The sequence below is a fragment of the Centroberyx gerrardi genome, chromosome 1 (genome assembly GCF_048128805.1).
Source record: "Centroberyx gerrardi isolate f3 chromosome 1, fCenGer3.hap1.cur.20231027, whole genome shotgun sequence".
NCBI lineage: Eukaryota > Metazoa > Chordata > Actinopteri > Beryciformes > Berycidae > Centroberyx > Centroberyx gerrardi.
The window spans coordinates 19,448,861-19,467,192 of record NC_135997.1 but is presented as its reverse complement, the minus strand read 5'-3'; the positions used below and the strand labels follow the sequence as shown (position 1 = coordinate 19,467,192).

At 41.3% G+C, this 18,332-nt stretch overlaps 1 protein-coding gene across 1 annotated transcript in view; it reads left to right on the top strand.

Moving 5' to 3' along the window:
• Window positions 1-18,332, top strand: part of csmd1b (CUB and Sushi multiple domains 1b) — a 326,361-nt gene that overhangs the window by 287,773 nt on the left and 20,256 nt on the right. Inside the window, exons 54-61 of the mRNA XM_078284417.1 lie at window positions 1,498-1,671; window positions 3,850-4,023; window positions 4,349-4,522; window positions 7,019-7,207; window positions 9,025-9,201; window positions 12,808-12,993; window positions 17,330-17,506; window positions 17,994-18,179. Coding sequence (XP_078140543.1) covers window positions 1,498-1,671; window positions 3,850-4,023; window positions 4,349-4,522; window positions 7,019-7,207; window positions 9,025-9,201; window positions 12,808-12,993; window positions 17,330-17,506; window positions 17,994-18,179 — 1,437 coding nt within the window. The remainder of the gene's footprint in view (window positions 1-1,497; window positions 1,672-3,849; window positions 4,024-4,348; window positions 4,523-7,018; window positions 7,208-9,024; window positions 9,202-12,807; window positions 12,994-17,329; window positions 17,507-17,993; window positions 18,180-18,332) is intronic.

Sequence of the window (18,332 nt, the reverse complement as noted above, 5' to 3'; positions counted from 1 at the left end):
CTCAGGGCTTCATGCTGGCTAGTTAGGTCGTCTACTCTTCACTGCCCAGATCCCATTCAAGTTCAAAGTCAAAACCATGTCGCTCTTAATATGATGACCGTCAACACAAATGGTCAATAATATTAATGGAAGGGGCAGAGAAACCAGCAATACAAAGGAGTAAAGAACACGAGCACATATACCCACACAAACACACATTTCTTCTTAACACAAGAGTAAAGAACACATGAAAACACTATATACACTGGCTATCAAAAGAATACAACTGCACTGTAATTGCTGGAACAACCTGTTTTGGTCGAGCTATTATCAAAAGAGCGTACCCTGGCGCTTGTACATGTGTAACAGTTGGAGGAGTCAGGTAAAGTCATTCCTCTGGTAGAATAGCATCTGTTGTTCATGGTCGTGTATCACGCTGGCAGCCACAGGACTAGTTTGAGAGTAGGAAGGGGACACACCTCAGAGGGAGCGATGTCCTTGCTTGCAAATGACACCTGGAACAAAAGTACTGTGCTAAACCTACTCCTGTCTTTGGGCGGAGGATCTACACATTTATCTACTCCCCTTAGTATTATTTTTTTTTTGTCTTTATTGAAACAAGTTAGCAGAGTGGTTCCAAATGCCTTCGGGTCTTAACCACTGCACAGTGTCTTGGGACTGGGATAACTATTTTAAAAAGAATATAGCCTATCCTTCCTAAATGTGGAGTATATGTGGGCCATAGTGGAAGATTTGCTTGTCACACACAATGTTACTCTGCAATGTGCCTTTGCTACTTATTTCATAAAGGCAAGTTGTAAGAGAACATCACGACTTTGAAAACTTTCCAATAGGCTACAGAATTTCTTAGTATTGCATAATATATGACATTCCACTGAAAAAATGGAATGTGTACACTTGAAGAAAAGTTTAAAAAATGATTAAAAATTGAGTCTGTATTAGACCAATGGTTTTCAAACTTCATCTCACCACATTTTAAATTTTTTTTCTTTATTTTTTCATGATCCAGTATTTCAATTGACCTAACTTACGTTGCAGCAGCTTAGAAGGATTTGGCAGCATAACACTGTAGTGAGACTCCAGTGCCAGAAGTGATGTGCAGGAAGTCTGTATGCTTAAAGTTGGCAGGTGGTTTTCAAACTTTGTCTCTGAGGATATTTTAAAAAAAATCTTATGACCCAAATCTGATTTAGTCAGATGTTGTATAGGCCAACCAAACAAAATTTACCCTGTTTAAATTCAGGATGCTAATCTTCTAGCCTTAAGTATTTTATTCAGCCTACGTTAAATTACATTGACTTGGGAAGGTTTTTGAAGCGTAATATAGCCACCAGCTTTTCACAGCTTCTTATGACCCACCTTTTAGTTCCTACCCAGAGTTTGCAAAACACTGAAGGCTATAATTATACCAGTAGAGCCAGAATGTTATGTAATTTGTAACTGCTGTTATCTATCAATAATTGCATGTGATCTTATCATATTTGTTTTATTAATTAGTCATCTCCTGTGGTGAGCTTCCTTCTCCACCCTTCGGTACCAAACTGGGGACGTTGACCACGTTCGGAGCTACCGCAATCTTTATGTGTAACCATGGTTACACACTGGTGGGGTCACATGTCAGAGAGTGTGGCGCTAACGGGCTGTGGAGTGGAGCAGAGACCAGGTGTCTAGGTAAGGCCCATTAAAACTGAACTAGCGGTGAATGTGATCATTTGTACCAGTATACACTGTGCTGTGGTCTGTCTAAACCTACGGTAGGCTGCTTCTGGGTGCCCTGGCAAGTTCTAAAGTGTGATAATTCATGTAATTTCCCTTCGGCATAGTAATCAAGCATACTCATGGGCTTGTGGTGTGGGAAAAAAATGAACATGGTGATGAATAATGGAAGTACATCCAATAGGTGAATTGGTGTGAATGAATGGAAACTGAAAATGGGGTACATTTGCTGTAAATGAAATACAATAGGCCCTTACAATAATCAAAGGGTTGAACTGATTTGCATTTGCCAGTACACAGTATCTGATATATCTAATCCCCTGTGTACGCAAAGTACACATTTATATATGAGCTTCATTGATACATGAGGTCGCTGCAGATGTCTAGGTAAGTTCCTTGGAAACTGAACCAGCAATAAATGGGATAAACTCTGCACATGCCTCAGTAACTCGAATGATATACTGTTGAGACATTTTATTACTCAATACATTAAGGGCTCGATTTAGACCTTCAGTTAAGCACTGCGCAGTAGTGATTAAGTCGGTGTTTACATGCGCACTCCACTCCAGTAATTCCAGCCCTGGAGTTACATGCGGGAATAAGTGGCCTCATGCAGGATGCACACTTGAGGTGATGAATATATAAATCAAAGCGTGGCCACCTTCTCATTATGATTCATGGATTCTGATGCTACCTTAAGTCCTTTCATACACATCTTTCTTTATGCATCCAAAACAAGGTGTCTACAATATGTCTAGTGCTCCCATCGTTTTCTTGATATAAAACAAGAATTATGCATATTACAGTTTTTCTCTAGTGATCTGACATATTTCTCTAAACTAAGGTTCACGCTCTCAAAACAGTTAACACAGCCATCAAAAGACTCAAAACAGAAATAAGTGTTGCTTCCTTTTCAGATAACATCATTATAGAAAACAAATACTGACATCAAAACTACACACATTATCTATTGACTAGATCATATTTTCAGCTGTATTCACACAGGAATACTAATGAGAAAACATGTTTCTCAAGTTTTTCAAGTTCCACAATCCTGTTTTTTTCCACAATTAATTTTATCCATAATTCATTGATGAAATATTTTCCTCTACAGTAAGCAAATTGTCTGTTCCTCACAATTTTGGAAATACTATAATATGTAATTTTTTTTGTTTCATGTGGCATTTTTACACATTTGTGATAAGGAGCTAGAAGTATTGATGAACACAATCAATCATAGTTTGCTTCAAAAGAAACCACAAACCTGTTTATTGCAGTGACTCTTCTATTATAAGCAATGACTCTTCATTATCAACTGTTTTATTTCTGTCAGGTATGAGGTAAGAGTTTAGACAGCTGGGTTAACTATTCTGACAGGATGGAAATTAGTTTGGAGAGATTTGTGTGTAGTGGATGGAAAATGCTAGGTTTAGTTTTGAATTTTGCATAAAAACAACAAAAATCTACAATCAGTTTTGCAAAATGATCAAGGGTTTAGATGACCGTGTTAACTGTTGTGAGAGCACATGGAGCTTAGCTTGAAGAGATGTGCCAAATCAATTGGGGAAAAAACTGTAATAAATGCTAAATTCATCAAATAGATTATGAATTGTGGAGTCACAAAAACATGAAGGACAGGAATTAGACTGTGCCACGCTGTTGATTGGTCTGAACAATTGGAATGGCTTTGAAAGCAATTCAAAGACTCTCCAAAACTAAGCTATCAAGATGTGTCCTGCCATTTATGTGCTCAAGAATCATCAAAGAATGCGGCACTTCTAGGCCACTCAGAAGGCCAAGAAAGTGTTTAAATGTGCTGATTTTAATGGACTCCGAGTGCATCCATCATTGCTGCATGGATAGGGCTTCAATCGTTGAGCTGTGCAGGCTTGGAAAGATGATTTGCAGGTCACGCAGCTGACATCCCTCCCCTGACATTCAAAAGTATGAGTATTGAGACAGTTACAGTAGCAAAGTTTGCCTTTCTAAAGCCTAACTGTTGAGACAGTGAGCTAGAGTTGGTCTTTTAAGGCCTAAAGTATTGGAACAATGAGGTAGCATGGGTGTTTTTAAAGGGAAAGAGAGTTTAAGTTGTTTTTCTCGTATTAATCCCTATCATTTTGTCTCTTCTAGCTGGTCACTGTGATTCCCCAGACCCCATAGTCAACGGCCACATTAGTGGAGATGGCTCCAGTTACCGTGACACGGTGGTGTACCAATGCATGCTGGGATATCGGCTCATCGGCACTTCGGTCAGAATCTGTCAACAGGATCATCGGTGGTCTGGAACGACACCCGTCTGCGTCCGTAAGCACTTTATGATACCATAACTATTGCAATTCAACTGCAATATAATATAATTTATAATTCTTTTATTTCATGTGAAAAGCTGAAACTATATCCCTCACAATGTTGAAATCCATTACACATATGAGAAAAAAAATATGAATCACTTATTAGATGAAATTCAAGGCCTTTCAGACTTTAAATCACTCTTTCAATGACTACATCTTCCACTTTCGAGAGCCTCATTATGTTCTGATGCATTGCAGAGGTGGAAAATATCACAGTACTGCATCAACATTTTTCCCCACCCCAGTCTCTCACCATACTTCTCTGTACCTGTCACCAGCGATCACCTGTGGTCACCCCGGCAACCCGGCCAACGGGCGGACCAATGGCAGCGAGTTCAACCTTAATGACGTCGTTAACTTCACCTGTAACCGAGGTTACACTCTCCATGGAAATGCTCGTGCTCAGTGCCGACTCAACGGACAATGGAGCAGCCCCCTACCTGTCTGCAGAGGTATAAACACACACACACACACACACACACACACACACACACACACGCACACACACAAAATTAAGAAGAGACAGACTGGCATCAGCACTTGCCAGTTAGCTGTATTGTGCAACAACATGGATGGTCCGTGTGCATCTATAATATACTAGCAAATTCATAAATACTGTAACTAGACACACACATGCACGCACGCACGCACACACACACACACACACACACACACACACACACACACACACACTGTACACAGAGTTACACATGCACATGTTACTGTCAATGGTTTATTTGAATAAACTCTTCAGATTAGTGTACATAAGATCTAAATACTGCAAGGTTTTTCCATTGTCTCAACACTGTTTTGTGTTCAGAACAAAAAAGTCAGAGTTTGGGCTAAGCGGGAAAAACTTGTTTGTCAACTTTAAGGTTTTTGCCCAGGTCTGCTGTCAACAGACTGTAAAATTAAGAAGAGACAGACTGGCATCAGCACTTGCCAGTTAGCTGTATTGTGCAACAACCTGGATGGTCCATGTGTATCTATAATATACTAGCAAATTCATAAATACTGTAACTAGACACACACACATACACACACACACACACACACACATGGCCACAGACACATTCTTCTCCTGTCCACTAACCATGCATGGTCGTTTCACTGCAAGTCTCCCTAGACCTGTTTTAGTGTAACAGTCATGATATGCTGTAACACTCACAAACACACACCCTCACAGACACACACACTTTTACAGACAGACACACACACAGATACTGCGCAGTCATAGGAGCAGATCGATATTACATAGTTGCTCGCATGGGTTTTCCATTCAAGGAATTCATTCTCGCTTGCTTGCTCTGTCTGCCTCCCTCGCTTTCTCTTCCTTCTCCCCTCTCTCGCTCTCTCCCTCCCAGCAGCAGCTGTCAATTATGAGACTGAAACTTTCTTTGTTCCCACAGGGGTGCCAGACACACACACACATTCACACACACACACACACACACACACACCAGTGTCCCCCATGGACTTGAATGTGAGTGAATGTCAGTCTCCCCTGTGACATGTGGAAGAGAAAACTGCACTCTTATTGAATGTAGACTGGCATCCATCCAGAGAACAGAGCAGAGCAGAATAAAAGGGAGTAGAACAGAGTAGAAAACTGAAGAGAACTCAACAGAATGGGACAGGACAAGACAGGACAAACAAGGCAGTAAACATGTTGTCCCCCACGATTGATGGTCCCTGTCTGGGCCAATCAGTAACAAATATGTCACCTTGTTTGGAGCTGTAATTGTAGTTCCCCCTTGGGCCAATCGGTGTAATTTTGCCGGCTGGAATGCAGCGATGAGATGCATCATTCCCTGTGTTTTCTCAAAATTGGATTAGTTGTGTCTGTGATATTGTGCATGACACATGGATGAGTGGACAGATGATGTAGTGCCCCCCCTTGGGCTGGTCAGAGTAATTTTGAAAATGTGAGGACGCAGTGGTGAGATGCGTCATTCCCCCAAGTTTTGCCAAAATCCAACAAGTAAACAAACATTGTAGCGCCCCCTTACGCCAATCAGTGCAATTTTAAGAATGCAGAATGGAGCAATGAGACGCGCCATTCCCTTAAGTTTCGTGAAAATCTGATCAGTGGCGTCTAAGATATTGTGCGTGACGTACAGACAATTAAACAAACATTGTAGCGCCCCCCTTTGGCCAATCAGTGCAACTTTAAGAATGCAAAATGGAGCAATGACGCGCATCATTCCCTTAAGCTTTGTCAAAATCTGATCAGTGGCGTCCGAAATTTTCATCATGGGGGACAAAAAGAGCAGAAGAGTAGAGACCAGAATAGAGCGTGACAGAACAGAGAGCAGTTGTCTGCAGTTTGGCAGAACATTCTCAATTTTTAACACATGGTGATTTGGGGTTTAGTGTCCTAACATTATGTTCGGTTCCCTGCCGCCCCTTCTGTAAAGTGTCCCAGCACTGGTCATGTTGAGAGCAGTTTTAATCAGAGCAGGTTCTTTTGTGTCCCAGTGTTATTATTAACAGTTGGGCTCTACTGCCTTTTTATTTGATTCTGTTCTGATCTTGACATACGCAACTGACTTCACAGCTTACCATTTTTTGGAAATTCAAATTTTAGGTGTATTCAGGTAGGTTCTTGACTTGTCTTTAAAGGGTAAACTTTTGGAACTTGCACAATCCAATGTTAAGTGTTTAGTTTAGTCTTCTGTTTTGTCTCTTCTCTTCTCTTCTCTTCTCTTCTCTTCTCTTCTCTTCTCTTCTCTTTTCTTCTCTTCTCTTCTCTCAAATAGTATTAGTAGTAGTATTAGCAGTAATAGTTGTAGTAGTAGTATACTGTATATCCAGTTGTGAACCATTGGGACACAGGCCAGGGGGAAAAATGTTTCTGTCTATAAGAACTAATAGTATAGGTTTGAGTATGTTCTCGTGTCTAACAGTGTTACTGGGTTAACTGTGGGTTCTTTTCTCTTCTGTCGTAGTGGTGAACTGTTCAGACCCTGGCCAGGTGGAGAATGGTGTGCGTCAGTCTGGACTACGTTACCCGGAAGTCTTCAGCTACGGCGTGACTGTGGCGATCCACTGTAAACGAGGCTTCTACCTGCTGGGCTCCGCCCTCCTCACCTGTCAGCATGATGGACGCTGGGACCGACCAATCCCACGCTGCCTAGGTATGGATGGGGAGGGGAGGAGGTCGGGGTTTTGGAGCGCAGAGAAACACAATTCTTTGTTGAAGGCTGGTAAAGGGAAGGAGTAGAGAGAGAGTCCGAGGAAAGGAGGGACAAGGAGGGAGAGATTGTTTGGTAATTGGTAATATTGTTCAAGCATTTTTATTTGAATTGGGAGAGACACTGGCAAGACAGAGTTAGGAAGACAAATGAGACAGAGGCAAAAAGACAGAAAGAGAGAGAGAATAATAGATTGTTTCACACCAATATGCAAATATTTGCCCTGTTGACTACAGGTCAAACTCTATGGGATTCTGGAAAAAGAAATTTAAAAAAACGGCTACGAAAGTTTAGCATGCAGAGTGCGAATAGTCATAGGTAGATGGATTCCTATTTATTTGTCTTTATATTTCCCAGGAAAAGCTATTTGAGGTGTGAAATGGCTTGAAGAGGCACTGGGAGGAAGGTGAGGGGAGAATAAGAGAACGGCAGATAGAATAAGAAAGGGTTTTAGGGAGAAAAGGAGAGGGAAGTAATCATAAAAGAGGGTGAGAGAATAAGAAAGAGAGGTCTAAAAGTGTGAGTGCAAGTGTGTGTGTGTAAGAGATAGAGGTGAGCATGTGTCTCTTAGGGCAGCAGGCTTTATTGTCGGAGAGCACCCTTGGCTGATAGAAACATAGAGATTAAACTAGAGAGAGACAGGAAGGGAGAGAGCGAGAGAGAAAGACGGATTCAGAGAGACGGAGAGAGAAAGACAGAATGGGAAACAGACAGAGAAGGACGGACAGAATGAGAAGGACACAATAACAGAGAAGTAGAGATGGGGAATCAGAGAGAGAGAGAGAGGTAGTGAGACTGAGGTCTGAGCATCAAGGATTACATGCCAGAGACAAGGTCTTATCGGAAAATTGAGGGGGGGCTGGGGTGGGTGGGGGGGGGCTGGGGTGGGTGGGGGGTGGCTGGGGTGGGCTGGTTGTGGGGGGGGCAAGGAGAAGAGGGAGTAATGCAATTTGGGGGTGAGGGGAGATATCAGAGGACCAGACAATTTGGAAGAAATAGAAAATTGAGAGCAGTTTCATATCTGTGTCCTCCAGAAACCTCTATTCTGTAAAAAGTCAATTTTTCCGAAATTGAAGAAAAAACTAGTTGATTTTTTTTTTTTTTTCATTGATGCCCAGAGTTTTGACACTGTGCGATGCATTATCAGTGCTTAGGCTTGATCCTGGGGTCGGGATATATTTTCTACACGAGGGGAGAAGGAGACATCCTCTGTCTGTGTTTTCTAGCTGAACTGAATATAAATTTGAGATGAGATTGGTTATACTGCTCTCTCTCTCTCTCTCTCTCTCTCTCTCTCTGTCTCTCTCTCTGTGTCTCTCTCTGTGTCTCTCTCTGTCTCTCTCTCTCTCTCTCTGTCTCTCTCTCTCTCTCTGTGTCTCTCTCTGTCTCTCTCTCTCTCTCTCTCTCTCTCTCTCTCTCTCTCTCTCTCTGTCTCTGTCTCTCTCTCTCTCTGTCTCTGTCTCTCTCTCTCTCTCTCTCTCTGTCTCTCTCTCTCTCTATTTCCTGTGGGGACCCATGTGTGCTCCCTAATGCAGTAGCATCTGGAACCTGCAGTTTGACATGCACACACACACACACACACACACACACACACACACCCTCCCCTTCCCTTGCTGTCACCCTCTCTCTCTAACTATCTCCTGCCATGACCCAGCTGTACCACCTAATGCAGTAGTATCTGGAATCCATAGTTGAACACACACACACACACACACACACACACACACACTAACACCCTCTCTCTCAATCTGTCTCTGTAGCTATTTCCTGTGGTGACCCCGGAGTCCCCCCTAATGCAGTCATGTCTGGAGCCCACAGCTGGACGCACGGTTCAGTGCTGCAGTACTCCTGTCTGCCTGGAGGGGTGCTGGTGGGTAACGCCACACGCTACTGTCAGGAGGACGGCACATGGAGCGGGGCACCGCCGTACTGCACGGGTAAAGGCACCCTGTCCTAAACATCTGCATGCCCAATGGTTTTCAGCTGGTAGAATACCTCAGAGCTTGGATATGTAGTCAGTTACAGTCATACATGTTTTACACTGTGCCAAAAGGCATAGCAGTTTGGCCTGCTGGGTTGCAAGGGTGTTGCTAAATTTAAAGCATTATTCACATCCGTAAAAATCAAGTCTAAAGCTACGCCAAGATCAGCACACTGCAAAAAATGACAAGCTGTCCAGTGATTTTATCTTGTTTCCAGATCTATCAAGCAAGTTTTCAGTCAAACTGTACTGGCAGATAATCTTGCTGGTTTCAATAAATTTCACATGACACATGCCAAAATGACTTCTTTCAAGAAATCAACATAAAACAATGAAGAAAATCTTGAAACAAGAAACTTTCTCTTCTCAAGACAATTTCACATTATCCTGAAAAAAAACAAAAACAAATTCGTTGAAACTGGTAAAAGAATCTGCCAGTGCAGTAAGATGATTTCACTAAAAGAATAAGCTAAAATAAGCTTGAAAAGTCTGGATACAAGATAAAATAACTTAACAAGTTTGTCAGTTTTGCATACCCATACCCATAGCATTTTTATCGAGGGCGCCAACAGTAGGGAACTATATATCAAAGACAAAATGACGAGAGATACTGTTCAGCTTTGTTTGTCGAAAGTGTTTGTTTATATATATCTCCAGTAGGGTTGTCAAAAGTATTGATTCGGGATTTTTGAAACAATATCAATATCCAGTGCACCATTCATTCGATACCAGCCTCGCTCTTTCGCACGAAACGGGACCACAATTTGACTCCTCGAACTGAACAACGAAAAAAAAAAAAAAAAAAAACAGGAGCCTGTATTTTGCAAAGCGCTCAGACACACACAGGCACACACAGAGTGAGGGAAAGACACACACAGTCTCTCTCTCACACACACACACACACACACAGCCCACATGGAGCAGCCCCGCCTCTCACCTCTAACTCAGTCTTTCCTCTCACATACTCTGTGCCGTCTTTAGTGTCACATTGAATAACTTTGTCAGACATGATGGCAGACCAGCAGGCGGTCACGGCTGATTGAGGACCACACTGTCAAACTGTATAACTAACCGTTACTCTTTCACTGTTTAAATTGGTCTCTCTTTTGAATAGAACCTCTTCTGTTTTTACTTGAGTGACCAGTCTTTTGTGCTCTGCTCTGTAGGAGTGAGCTACTCACACTGACAGTGATTTTAAAGAAGATTACAGAGTTGGTAGCACTTTTGTTGTACTTTTAACTTGTCAGCTTTTGCCTTGCCTGCTTCAAATTACCTTGAAACCATGTTCAAGGGTGAAAAGCTATTGTTTTGCTATCAGAAAAAATAGGAGAAAATGCTATCCTATTTTGTATGCCTAAGGTGAGTAGTGAGTAATGTTTTGTTTTTGTTTGTTTTTTAAATAAAATTGAATGGACATTTTACTGGTATTGCATCGAAGTTCAAAATGTTATCGTATCGTGACAACCCTAATCTCCAGGCACAAGTAGCAGCTCACCAACACATGCTATACACAAATCAGGCCACATAAAAAAAAAAAAAAGCAAAAATAAACATTACCCAAAATAAAAATTCAATGATCAGTCAACTGAACATTGCAGCCTCTTTAGTCAGAGACTAACAGACAGCTGAAACAGGCTGGGCCATTTGAAAAGTACCAGAATCATCAGATCTCCTGCAGTAAGTGTTTTCAGTCCCATTAGACTGAGCCGTCTCACACAGGAAATTCAGTGTGAAATTCAATGTATTGCTTCATGTCACCTGCAGCCTAAGCTGTGCTGTATAACAACCACAGCTACTAACTGGAATGGTCAGGGAAATTTGAATGACATTTTCAAGAGACATTTTCATTTCTAAATTCCAAACCATTTCCTGATTTATTTGATTGGATTTTAGTTTGTGGTCAGTAGCTGCATGCAGACAGTGGCAGTGCCAGTTTGTCAACTGCCACTACATGCTGTAGCTGAAGATTATCGCTCACTACAGCGACATCACAACATGTGAAATGACACTGGGGCCGAAATGTAGCCAACATAAAACTGCAACTGCACCAAGATTGAACAACATTTACTTTCCTTAACATTTATGCTTTTCACTTTTATGGAACTGCATAGCATGAGAAAATGTTTGAATTTAATGTCAGTTAGCTAACTAACTAACTGATAGACTGTAGCAAGCCTTACATCTGTCATTGTCCCTGACTTCTGTCCTGTCTCTGACATCACCTCTTCTCCGCTCCAGAAGAATTTCATTACCAAGCCATTTGTTTTGTATCTTAGTAGTCCAACCATTCATCAGACAGCAATAGTGGTCAGCATTGGGGCTAAGCTGAGCCGTTATACAAGTTATCACCAAATTGGCCACACTTACTCTTGACATGTTGTTGGACACAATGGAAAAACATATTAAGTTTCCATGATTGTTTTACCGGGGCAAAATCCAAATATTACCAGGGCATATGCCACACTGAAAGGGTCTAAAGACACCCCTGATGGTTAGAGACATCATCCTTCAACTATTTGGCCAAGCCCCAAAGAAAACATTTACACAAGATAAAAAATATATTCATGTTAACTTTTTTTCTGTATTTATTAAAATTACATCCATATTTCTCAATATATTATAATATATTACCCTAGTATATTATACAATATATTGTTAACATATTGTTTGGTCTGAATCATCAATATCATTTATTTTCATCATTAATCAATATTGGTCATGACATCATAGAAGAATATTAACCTTCTTAAGTAAATAAGTAAATCAACACTTTGAAAAAATCTATATATTGATAGTGAACTGACCTTGTGCTCTGATCTCTGGGGAGGCAGAAAGAGAATTTCCCTATGAGGATCAATCAAGTATCTCATTATTAATATCAGAGTACTGTACTCATTTACCAGTAGAAAGGAATTGATGTCACTTTTCTCTTGTGTTATTATTAATCTGGGCTGTGTGCCTGTGTAGCAGCCTGACTTGTATGTGTTTAAAACAGGCAGGGGAAGGGAGTGGGGAGAGTGTAGGTATGTCACTCAGGTAGCAAGTGTTGCTCAACAGTAGGCTTACACGCAGCCCGCAACACCACAGCCGATTATGTGCAGACTCAACATCATCTATCTCAACAGCTGAAATGCAATAGGCCTCGACGCAGAACACTCAGCAGGGCAGAATCCATCCTGCAGCTGAAAACCTCATTGAGATGCAAGAGGCTGCATCCTGAGCTGTGTAGCCTGTTAAACTCCCAAATCCCCACCGATGGAATTTAAGCTGCTAATATTGTAACACGCTCAGTGCTTTTAATGCGAGAACAATCTGGTACAGCCTAAATGCAAAGTACACTTCACCTGTTTTTGGTTTGTGGGTGAGTGTATGCATGAGTGTGTGTGTGTGTGTGTCAGTGTGTGTGAAAGAAGAAAAGAGACACTGAGTAGACAAAGAGTAGACAAAGAGCATTTTCAGCAACAAAAATATGAGACTGACATTACCTATGCTTTTTTGTGCATGTGTGTGTTTTGCCTGGCTGTCTGTGTGTATAAACTTTTTTGTCTCTTTCTCTCCACAGGTGTAAGTCCAGGAGTTTGTGGAGACCCCGGGGTGCCTCCCCATGGTGCCCGTCTGGGAGGGGAAGAGTTTAAAACCAAGAGCCTGTTGCGTTTCAGCTGCGAGGCGGGGTACAGCCTGATTGGCTCGGCCGAGAGAACCTGCCTCCACAACGGAACCTGGAGCGGCACGCAGCCTGTCTGTCAAGGTGGGAACCGTGGCAACCATGGAAAAGAATAGATTCCAGCCACACTTGCAGTACCTGGAACAAACGTTTATTAGTAAAACCAACTACTTTCGGCTTGTGGCCTTCATCAGGGTTTATGAAACAATATGTCTGAATGCCTATATATACTGTATATACACATAAGCACACTAAAATCAACCAATAGAATAAGAGACAGTGGAAAGAACAACCAATAGAATACCAGCACATAGTTTCATTGAGCCATACAGGAACAGAGGATGTGGTCATGTGACAAACCAGATGTTTATTATTTTATAACAAGATATAGAAGTTAAGCAAAAGTTTCCCTTTTCACTCCATAAGACAAGAAGGACAGGAGGATACAATATATAAAAGGTTACAGAGTAAAATCAGAAATAAATCGATAAAAAAATGGATAAAACAGATTCAAGAAACGTTGCAACTACCAATCACATGACCCACACATCAACATGAAAATTTTACTTTTTAGGAAGATGCAACAAAAGGCATTATGTCAGACACCTATATTATAATTTACACTACAAATTCCATACAAACCCCTTAATCCTGATGATGATAGCAGTATCAGTGCCATCATGGAACTTGATTCTCTAGCAGTGAATATCAATAGCCATGAATTTCTCTTGGGACCCAAATTAATTTTTGTAGGCTATTGTGCGAGCTATTCAAATGAAATGTACCCTGTTTTTTTACTAAACGCCTGCAGTATTTTATTCAACCTATCTTATATTATAGGGACTTGGATATGACAACATACTGTAACATACGCAGAAGTATCTGTTTAAGAAACATCATAATACAACATCATCATTTCCCTGTGTCTCATTTAAAGGCCCGTTTTAATCCCAGGACCCACCTGGACCTAGAATTTAGGAAACACTGCTGTACAAGATAATAATAACGTAATGAAAAAACAGATTCTGTATGGTCCCACAGAGCACTTGTGGCGATGAAGTATGAACCTAATTATTGTAGCATTTTATTTGAATGTGATCTCAGCTCAGCCACACTAGCTAACCAGCCTTAATGTCTCCTATGGAGAATACAGTAAGATTAGGCTACTTGACTTGCTAGTTAAAGTTAGCTAAACCATTAGCAAGCATAGCTTAAAGCATATTAAATACATAAATAGACCATAGTCACACTGCTTATACAACAATGTGGTTTACTATAAAATGTCACAGTTACATGTATTTCTATAAATTATGAATCTTCTTTATTGAGAAGCATGCAGGAAGTTAAAAAAAAACGTATAATCGCCACTATGAATCGCCACACATCAACCGTGATTTTTCACATAATCTCAAATTCACATGATCGTCACACGACACAAAAGTAAAAACTTACAATACTTAACTCTCATAATCTTCTCATTTGTCAGTGAAATCCACACGATCGTCTATAAGTTGACATAAGAGGTTTATAGGAGCTATGTGAAAAGTCACAGCTTAAACGTGGAGATTCAGTTAAAATTTCACAATATTCCAACTTTTAATTATTTGTATTAATTAGATTCTGTTCAAGACAGAAGTTACATGACTTATAGAAAAGTATTTTTTTTACCACAACATATATAGAAGAGTGAAGTGTCTCACTCCTAAATCTCTGACTGAGTTGGATTTGCCACAGCACCATGGTAATAAACTACATCCTATACAACAGCAGTTGTCAAAGACTCCCTTGAAATCCATAGGGCTTGGGAAAATTAAAGTGGATCCCCATAGTACTTTGAGACACTGGGATCCAAAGCTACTGCCTATCTTACCTTCACTGTTCCCAACAATGTTCAGGCTGAATAAAATACTGCTGACACCAATTCTGTTCTAGCCCAGTGCAGAGTTTAGAGACAGTTGGACAGCTGGGCCATGCTCTAGCAGTAATTCAGTGTGGTTGGTTAGTAGGAAGACAGAGTGAGTCACATGATTTCAGTCCATGTTCATGATTTAAGACCATTTTGTGGCTGTGACCCAACACCAGCACTGCTTACAGAATACAGAACCGTATTAAGTCCATGATAACTTAAACAGGAAATCAACACTAAAACAGAATTCACATAGAATATTCCTGTGATCTTTGACAGTTCAAATACAGCCAATATGTGAAAGATTTAATTCCAGAATGCCATATATCCATTTTGGGAAAAAATGTATCATCCAGCAGTGTTTAAAAAAATAAAATACATGATGCTATCCTCAGAAACATTATTATTTTGTTAACAAAGGGGCATTAAGATGACTCATAACTTTATTAGTTACCCATAATGTAATTTTCTTTCATGTCAGCAATCATTCTGCAAGATTAGGTGTCAGTTCTTTCAGATGGTCGATATCTCATTTTGGAATAAAACTCTTGAACAGGAGCGCCTAGAGCCCAGAGAGCCAAGACTCTACTAAACTGTAATGACATCAAGAGACAAATCCTGCTGCACTGACAAGTAATTGTCCAACTTTGTGGAAAACGTGACAGTATCTGATTGAGACTGTTTGGCAATTAACTACTGAATCTTGATTCTTTGATTTTGAGTCAAACCAGGGAGCAGCCATCTTGATGCACCTATTGCCTTTACTGAATCCTTTTAACCGTTAATCTAATATCACTGACAATAAAATCTAGCTCTCTAGTTTTACTATGGCCTTAGAGGTGTGTGTGTGTGTGTGTGTGTGTGTGTGTGTGTGTGTGTGCGTGTGTGCACATCTATCAATATCTCCTAAACGAGTTTCAGCCAGGACTTGCAATGTGGTTTGTTACTCTCTGTGTGTGTGTGTGTGTGTGTGTGTGTGTGTGTGTGTGCTGATTATTTATGTCCATCTACAGTTGTTTCTCATTAAGCTAATAGTGTTTTAAGGCTGATTCAGGGAGGATGAAACATCTATCACTGAGACATACACAAGGAGGTCCATACACACACACACACACACACACACCACACACACACACACACACACACACACGGAGTGATTATTCATACAGCCGCGTACAGCCACACATATACGCATACAGTTCTTATACAGATAACACACACAGGCACATACAGCATATTGCACATGTGTATATAGGCAACATGCACACACTCATGCATGAACAAGCGTCACACGCCCCACACTCTGTCACACACAAACACACACTTGGGCACTTTAAGGGCTCTAACTAATGAATCCCATCAATAGGTGTTTGATTGTTAGAGCCTGTCAGCTGTCATGATCTTATTAGCGAGATGTGCTGTGGTTGGTTGCTAATGCCTGTCCGGCCTGTTAAGTCGATATGCTGTGCCAGCACCTAAAGATCGATGGATCACTAGTTCAGACCAGAGCCACTGCAAGACAGAAGGTCTTTCCCAGTTTGCATTCTTGTGTCCTCTGTGGCAAATTTGACATAATATCTAACAGCCCAAGGACAATTCCAAAAACCAAAAAACGCCAAGGTTGGATAAAGATCCCAGAATTTTGCTTGCCAACAAAATAACAAATTGATGATGCGTCGGATGGTGGCTTGGCCAACAAGAACGAATGGGAAGCCCCAAGACTGATTATGAGGATGACTCATTATGTCAAAACTAGCTGGCACAGATAAACAGCGCTATAGCCTAGTATAGTAGTCTGGAGTCTGGCTATAGTACAGAGCCGGTTGAAACAGCTGGGAAAATGAACATCAATGTGTCTTATTTGATGCCGCAATCTCAAGCACACAACCCACCTTAAACTGTAGATATGCATTCTCCATGCTCACATTCCTGAAAGTTTGTTCTCCCCAAGACGACCTGGGAAGGACGTTCTCCGCAAAGGCAGAAGTATTCACTTGGAATTCTTGGATTTGATACTTCACTCGAGGTCATTGGCCATTGCAGAGGCCATATTGTTGTTTTGCATGACCATTGCTAAGTAACTGGTAATTCATGTTGGGCGTCTTACTATGATGGTGTTATGCAGAGCACTGTCACATATTAGCAGACAACATTTCCCAGTTCTACAGGCAGTAACTGTCCCTGGAGCAGCGTAGGGCTTAGTGCTTTGCTCAAGGGCCCTTTGACAGTGATGGTGGGTGCTGTAGATGTATTACCAGCCACCGCTCAGCCTCTAGCTCACAACTGGAAAACACTTTCCATTCAGCGCTGGGCATTAATCCAACAACCTTTTGGTTATTAATAAGCCTCTCTACCTCAAGGCCATTTTTTATGTTATTTCCAGCTGACTCCTGTGATAATCCTATTATTCCAGCCTACAGCAGAGCAGCCTTGAGTGACAGCATCACATTATTGCTCACATTATTATCATCGTCACAATTAATCACCGTTGCTTTATATTTCATTATTTCCCAGCTGTATCGTGTGGCAACCCTGGCACCCCAGCCCACGGCAGAATTGTCTTCAGTGATGGCATCACCTTCGGCAGCTCGGTGGCTTATGCATGCTGGGAAGGGTTCAAAACATCAGGCCTGACCACCAGACACTGCACAACTAATGGGACGTGGACAGGACAACCGCCTGACTGTGCTGGTATGATTTTAGGTTTATTATTATTACTAGTGTTACTATCATTATTGTTATTGGTAGTAGTAGTAGTGGTAGTAGTTGTTACATTAGCTGTATTAGTAGAAGTCCTTCTACTGTAGTAGGAGTTTTGGTGTCAGCATATTGTTGTTATTCTAGTTTAGGATCCCGACACTGTAGTATAAATTGGACATGGACTGGACAGTCTCCTGCTGCACAGGTTGTTGTAAGTTTGTTGAGGTTTTAAACCTTGTAGAGGTTGTAAAGGTTAGGCGAGGCAGACAAGGAGGTTTTGAGGGAAGTAAAAGAGAAGGCTTGGTAGGAGGTAGATAAAGTTGTTCAGATGAGGTGGGGAAGTGATTTGGGGAAATTAGAGGAGGACGTGTGGGAGAAGATAGAGGAGCACGTTTGGGGGAAGGTAGAATAGAGTAGGAGATTTTGAGCCGAGTATGATGTACATGACCTGTCCCGTCCAAACCTGTCCCTCCTTTAGTGATCAGTTGTGGAGACCCGGGGCCAGTAGCCAATGGGATCTATTTAGGACGCGAGTTCACCTTCAACCGCACGGTGACCTACCGCTGTAACCCTGGTAACCTGATGGAACCTTCAGGACCTGGACGGAATGTTCTGCGCTGTGGTAAAGATGGAACCTGGAACCAAACCAAACCCAGCTGTAAAGGTAAGAACCAACTGGCTGCCTTTAAAGTAATACTGGTCCAGGACAAGTTTTGAGATGATCTAAAGATAGAATCTGTAATCAGGGTTCCTACATAGGTCTGGTAAGCCAAGAAACATATTGAAAATGGATTTGATAATTTCCAGGTGTTTAAAA